General features: G+C 50.6%; 1 protein-coding gene across 1 annotated transcript in view; it reads right to left on the bottom strand.

Annotated features, from left to right (window-relative positions):
- Positions 1–1,686: 1,686 nt before the first annotated feature.
- Positions 1,687–7,089, bottom strand: part of TG (thyroglobulin) — a 242,927-nt gene continuing 237,524 nt past the window's right edge. Inside the window, exons 44-46 of the mRNA XM_070481642.1 lie at positions 5,305–5,439; positions 3,587–3,777; positions 1,687–1,912 (exon numbers count right to left, since the gene is read on the bottom strand). Coding sequence (XP_070337743.1) covers positions 1,794–1,912; positions 3,587–3,777; positions 5,305–5,439 — 445 coding nt within the window. The 3' untranslated portion in view covers positions 1,687–1,793. The remainder of the gene's footprint in view (positions 1,913–3,586; positions 3,778–5,304; positions 5,440–7,089) is intronic.

Raw genomic sequence — 7,089 nt, 5'->3', positions numbered from 1 at the left:
TGACCTTCGACACGGGGCACAGTTGTGATCACCTCCAAACACAGCACATGACTGTACAGCCCACTCTGCACTACAGGAGCAAAGAGGTCCTTCAGGCCAACTCGAACTCCGGGCCCAGCAAGGACGGCCCCAAGGGTGAGTGGGTGGGACCAAGTCTCACTGTCTTGGGAACAAAGATTAATTATGTGGCAGAGGCAACAGTTATCCACCCAATAACTGTCGCCCTGTTCATCTCTGCCAACTGCACCCCAGCTTTCCTCTGGACAGCAATACCTCCTATTTCAGGGAACAAGGCATGGTGGTCCAATCGCACCATGGTGACCCCATTCCCTGTTGTCAGTAATTGATCTAAAGTGGGGAAACAACTCTATTCTGGCCAATGAGATGTAAAGGGAATTCTGCTGGGAATTTCTGGGAAAGATTTTCCTCCAAGAAAAGAAAGTGGCATTTGAAGGCAAGGCTGTTTGTACCATTCCCTGCTTGCTTCCGGCACAGGATGCTGTCAAGACAGGATGTGATGTCTGGAGCTGTGGCAGATATACTGTGTCAGTGAAGTGAGACATCGTCCATGTGCTGAAGATAGCAAAGAGGAGGGCTGGAAAGAGTCTGGGCCCTTGATGACGTCACTGAGCATTTGATCAGCCCTAGGACCACCCACCTCTGGCAGTATCCTTCAGTTAAGGCACTTTAATTAGGCATCTGCTACTTACACTGAAACCATCCTGGCTAATAGAGCCTGCGATGCAGGTTAGAGGCTACCTGGGGTTTTTAGGGCCATAAGAAGGTTTTGCGGGACACACAATGTGTCTGTAGACCTATTCGAAGTGTAAGAAGTGCAGGGAAACAGAGAAATCAGAAGACCTGAGTTGAACTCTGACCCTCCACCTCCTCCCTGTGTGGATTTAGGCACATTATAGGCCTTTCTGAGCCTCACCTTCCACGTCTGCCAAATGGGGTGATAGTCCCAACACAGGAATCATCACTGAGCTTGGTCTATGCTGAAATGAGACGATGCGTGTAAACACACCTTACAACATCCCATGTAAATGACAAACTGTTAACCACGCACTTACATAATTGAGAGAGAAAGTGAGTTTTAAACACAAGATTTGCCTTCATAAGTGTGTCTCTCAGGAGGGTAAATGATAAAATTTGTCGCTTATCTGGGAACCCAAATCATTCAGAAGCTGGGGTAATAATTCTATCTCCTCACACCTGCCCCCCGGCATTCAACCAAGTCCTGTCAATTCTACTTCCCAAACGGCTCTCGGATCTGTGCCTTCCTCTCTCTCTATCCTCACTGTCTTGATTCGGACCTCACTGTCTCCTGCTTAGAATATTGCCCCAGCCAAGTTGGCCTCCTACCTCCATTCTGGAACCTTCCCAGGAGAATCCTTTCTAACACGCAGGTGGGACTGTGTCACTCTGTGGCCTGCCCTCCGTGGGTCCCCATTCCTTGCGTCACTGTAAATGTCTGTCTATCTGCCCTTTTCTCCTTCTAGAGGGGAGGGTCCTTGACTCCCCAGCACCCAGCACAGGGTCTGCTGTACAAAGGATGCTCCATAAACAGTTGTTGGAAGGAAACGGCAGGCCGGGATTCAAACCTCAGGAAGATCATTAAGACACAGTGTGGCATCTCCCAAGGATTATCGTGAGTTAACAAATCTGAGTCACCAATGATTCACTGCATGTGGACACTTTATTGAAAGTTAGTGGCTATTTTAGAGAATAAGCTGCCTAGGGTGGCAGCCCAGGGTGGGGTTGGCAGAGCGGATGGGGGTCTCCGGAGCTGGTCACTTGCTGTAGCTCATGGAACCTGGCTCCGGGAGACCCAGGAGGTCTTCTCTCAGGCCAGAGCCAGCCGGTTGGTCCTCCTCTTCACTCCCTGCTGACAGCTCGTCCTTGGCTTCACCTAAAACAGGAGGGGTAAGGCTCTGCCAAATAGATCAGGACTCCTCCTCCCTCATCTCTTTCCCTTTGGCCCTAATAGAGCCCAGCCTCTGGTGGGCATTCCCTACTAACGCCCTACAGAGGGGCATTTCCAGTGGTCTGGGATCAGCTTCATCACCTGGCTGTAGGGACATACTAAGGGTTCAATGGGACTTAGGTTCAACAACAGAGAACCTCTTGGCCTTGGAAGCTAAAAGCAGAGTTGAGAGTCTAAAACATATGTTAGACAAGATCACTTCCCTGCTAAATGCTCCACTCCTATCCCTCTCTGCATGAAGAGCTCCTGTCATTCTGAAAACCTCAGCCCCAGCATCACCTCCCCTAGGAAGCCTTCCCAGACCCTCCTGGGCCAAGCAAGCCCCTCCTCCTTTGGGCTCCCACTGGCTTGGGCACAGACTTCCAAGGGCACCAGGAAAGCTGAAGAACATTCACTGGGTTATGTCACTCACTCTCCCACTCCCCTGGAAGCTTCTGAAGGGCACTGCATTTATCTCTATGTTCCCAGCGCCCTCATTATGATGCATTTTCTCTCCTTAACACTTCCTCAACAGGACGTTCTCTTCAACACGACGTTCTCTTCAACAGGAAGCTCTCTTCAATGGGACATTCTCTTCAACAGGAAACTCTCTTCAACAGGATATTCTCTTCAACGGGACGTTCTCTTCAATGGGACATTCTCTTCAATAGGAAGCTCTCTTCAACGGGACATTCTCTTCAACAGGAAACTCTCTTCAACAGGACATTCTCTTCAACGGGACGTTCTCTTCAACGGGACATTCTCTTTAACGGGACATTCTCTTCAACGGGACATTCTCTTCAATAGGAAGCTCTCTTCAACGGGACAGTCTCTTTAACAGGACAGTCTCTTCAACAGGAAGTTTTCTTCAACACGATGTTCTCTTCAACAGGACATTCTCTTCAACAGGAAGTTCTCTTCAACGGGACGTTCTCTTCAACAGGAAGCTCTCTTCAACACGATGTTCTCTTCAACAGGAAGTTCTCTTCAACGGGACGTTCTCTTCAACAGGAAGCTCTCTTCAACACGATGTTCTCGTCAACAGGAAGCTCTCTTCAACACGATGTTCTCTTCAACACAATGTTCTCTTCAACAGGTAGTTCTCTTCAACAGGAAGTTCCCTTCAACACGATGTTCTCTTCAACAGGAAGTTCTCTTCAACTTCAAGTTCTCTTCTCTTCAAGTTCTCTTCAAGAGGTAGAACGCCCACTTCTCCCCTGGCCACAATTCCCTCTCTAAGATCTCACCCCGCCCTCCAAGGGCTGTGAGGATGAGGTTCAAGACCCTACCTTCTCTCCCCACACCAACATTTCGGGCTGCCTCCTCACTCAACTCTCCTACAGCCCTTCACACCCCTGGTCCACCCAGTGTCCCCTGCTTGTGCCTTTCTCTCTCTTGCTCCTCTGTCTCACCCCTCATGAGAACAGGAGGACCTTGGCAAAGAGGGGCACCCCCGATTGTGAGCTCCTCACAGGAGAGGGCTGTGCTGATGGCATCCCAGGGCCCCAGTGGCTGCAGGGTGCTCAGCACAGGCCTCACACACAGCCAGTGCAGTGGATGTGGAGGATCAACAGCCCACCCGCCCCTCGCCCGGCCCCTGCCTGCTCCAGGCTGTCCTACCTGCCGGTGCCTTCAGAGACCGAATGTACTTGGACCAGAAGGAACAGTCAGCCTTTTTGAGGCCCTGTTGGTTGGGGAGCAGGGCACTGAACTCCTTGTAGGTCTCTCCGCCGGCACGGGGGACAAAGTCAGGCCAGGGGGCTGCAAATTCAGGTGCTTTCCTGGAGAACTCATGAGGGTAGTTGGGATTTCTGGGAAAACGAGAAGGAAGAAACAACCTTGAGAGAAGCTCTTCTTTGCTTTCATCACTTGGGGTCACTTCCCACTTGCACTTGGTCTCCGAGGACTCAATCGCCCATCTTTAGCTGTCAAGCAGGGTTTGAAACTGCCTGATCTGACTCCAGGCTGTGCTCTTAACCGTGGCAAAACAAATCACTACAGGTGCAAAGGCCCCTGACTCACCACTCTTAGGCCACTTCTGGAAGAGGAAAGATGTGAGGTCATGATCCAGTAGCGTTACTCAAGACCTAGTGTTGCCCTGTCTTTCTGAATCTCAGGAGTCACTGTGTCCTTTTCTACCCTGGTGTCCCTTCATCTGGACACCACGGCCAGTCTCTGGAAGGCCTTTGTTTGTCCAAGGCCTGGGAAGGAGGCTGGGCCAAGAGTTAGGTAAACCTGTTTGCCGTCTACAGGTCAACTTCCCTTTGAAGGGGGCATCTCATCCTCCAGACACAGGCCCCTTCCCAAACTGGCCACCCAGGTCCATCTCCCAGACGTCCCAGCACGTAGCCCACTCTCCAGCCCCACCTGACCTCTGGACAGTCACTCAACAAGGTGAGCTTCTCATCCTCCCGCCTCTGCTCACAAGCACCTCTCCCGGAGCATCCTCTCCTGCTTGGCCAACCTGAACATCCTATTCCTGCTTCAAGGCCCAGTTTCAGTGTCACTTCCTCAGTGAGACACTTTATAAATCCCAAATTAAAAGAAGTGTCTTTCTGCTCACCTCCCACAACAAACTATGTAAAGTTCTATTTTGTCCTGCTTTTAATTATGGTTGGGTTTTCTATTCCAGACTGTTGGTAGCTTAGAGGTGACCCAAGACCTTTTTACCTTTTACCTTTCCAGGGAGGTGACCGACGCATGTCTGGCAAAGAGGTAAAGGGAGACAGGTAAACTACAGGGTGGAAGGAAGAGCAGGAACCGATTTTTGAAACGGGAACAGTGCGTATGCTAACTTGGTTGGAAGAGAGGTAGAAGGGGAGACTAGAGGCAGAGAATGAAGAGTTTGAGCTTTTTCATTTAATCCGATAATCTAAGACAGTGGTTCTCAACTTGGGGTGATCTTGCCTTCCAGGGGACATTTGGCAATGTCTGGGATATTTTCAGTCCTCATGACTGGGATGGGGGTGGGGTGCTACCAGCACTAGTGTGTAGAGGCCGGACTTGCTGCTAAACACCCTACAGTGCCCAGGACAGCTCCCACCACGAGGGCTCATCCAGCCCCAGTGTCAACGGTGCCGAGGCTGAGAAATCGGGTGCAGAGCACCAAATGTGGTTGAACAAGAAGGGGGATGGTTGAAACTCTTCTTCATCAAGATTAATCTATGCAAATGTAGTTTTGGCTAGAAGGGGGACACTGAGACAGTGAGACCAGTGGCCAGGGACTGCAACATCTAAAGAGGAAAGTGTGAGTCCATCGATGCCAACGTGGCCTTTGCGTTCAGACTGAGGGGAGGGGCAGCACAGCGACAGCCCTCAGTCCCATGTGGTCCACTCACCCAGACCGGACGAAGTTGGAAAAGTACTGCATGATCTTCAGGGACAAGCTTTTCTCTTCCAGGGTAAACTGGCCCTCGTAGGCAGGGTGGAAGGGAAGCCCAAAGGCGTACTGAACATCTGCCAGCAAGTCCAGGCTGAGAAAACACACGGAAAGCAGAAGGAGCAAGAGTTAAAGAAATAATAAACTGCTGGAGAAACCAAACGGGCCCCAAACCAATATCCCTCCCCAAACGAAGACTTTCCCCTCTTTACATTATATTTAGGATTCCTGTTTAGGGCTTAGCTTAGGAGACATTTGGCTTGGTCTTCAGTCCAAGGCTGCCTTGGGGCAGATCCACAGCACACCTGTTGGTTGAAGCGAATCCAATGCTGAGCACCAAACACTCTTGAAACACCTTAAGCAAGTCTCCAAGAGAATGGTATTTTGACCATATTCCAATCATGGTATCAACGTCAGCCAAACATTTGTTTGTTCACAATCACCTGTTTTTGGGGCCCGTCTCTGTGCTAGCTCTTGTTCACATATGACTTGTACTCTTACAGCTCTTCAAAGTTGACATTTCTTCATGTAGCCGATCCTAGTACAGTGCCTGGCACATAGTTGCTGGTCAATAAATACAGGCTGTGACCGAACTGATAGCTAAGCAGGAGGCAGGAGAGAATAAAGACCTGGAAGCCAGCTGCATGGTTTGAATGGACTGAGCTGCAGCCAGCACTGGGGAGAGCAGCCCCATGATACCTGGGTTGTGGGAGTGAACCCTGGGACAGAGTTAGAGAGGAAAAGCTGGAAGGGGCTTCACAACTGTACAGTAGAGCATTTGGCTTTTCTCAAATGCACGTCTAGCCTTCGCCCTCGGTGTCTGGGAGGTAATCTATGTCATACCTAACAGGAATGTCTTTGTTGAAGGCACGGGCCAGCCACACTAGATCTTCTATTAGAAGTGGCCACATCTGACACTCTTAGGGTGGAGGCTGGCCATGCCAGAAAGACCAACCATGTGACTTAGGGAAGGGGCTTTGGGTCACAGGGTATCAGTAGACCCGGAGACTGAGATTAACGACATGGGCGACCAATCAACCAACCAATCAATCATGCCCATGTAACAGAGCTCCAACAAAACCTCTGAACACCAGGCTTGGCCAAGCCTCCCTGGTTGGGACCACTCTGGGTACAGTTATGTGCTGCATAACAATGTTTCAGTCAACGATGGACCAAATACGCAACGGTGGTCCCATAAGATTAGTCCCATATGGCCTAGGTGTGTAGTAGGCTATACCATGCAGGTTTGTGTAAGACACTCTGTGATGTGTGTGCCATGATGAAATCACCTAATGATGCATTTCTCAGAACATATCCCCATCGGTAAGTGATGCATGACTGTGCTGTCACTCAACAATGCCAAGAGAGCGGCGCCTCCGGACCCCGGGGAGAGGACGACAGGGCTTCACGTCTGGAAGCCATCTTGGCTCTGCACTGTGTCGCTACTCCTTCACCCAGTTTCAACCCGATCCTGTCCCTGAAACGCCCGTCACCGTGAGCGTAGCAGCTCTCAGCGAGGTCTGCAGGTCTCTCTAGTGAAAGGTCAAAACTGGGGGTGGTTTTGGGACCCCCCTGGATTTGCACTCGGTGTCAGAAGTGAGGGTGGTCTTGTGTGGACACTGTGCTCTCCGACCTTGTAGTCGACCCCAACTTATCACAAGAGCCAATCTCTAATTTTACAGGAAAACGAAGTCCAGAGAGGTTTCCTGACCTACTCAGAGACATGCAGCAAGTCGCCCAGCAG

Source organism: Equus asinus, chromosome 12 (genome assembly GCF_041296235.1).
Source record: "Equus asinus isolate D_3611 breed Donkey chromosome 12, EquAss-T2T_v2, whole genome shotgun sequence".
NCBI lineage: Eukaryota > Metazoa > Chordata > Mammalia > Perissodactyla > Equidae > Equus > Equus asinus.
Note: the sequence above shows the minus strand (reverse complement) of the source record. Positions and strands in the feature narration are given on the sequence as shown.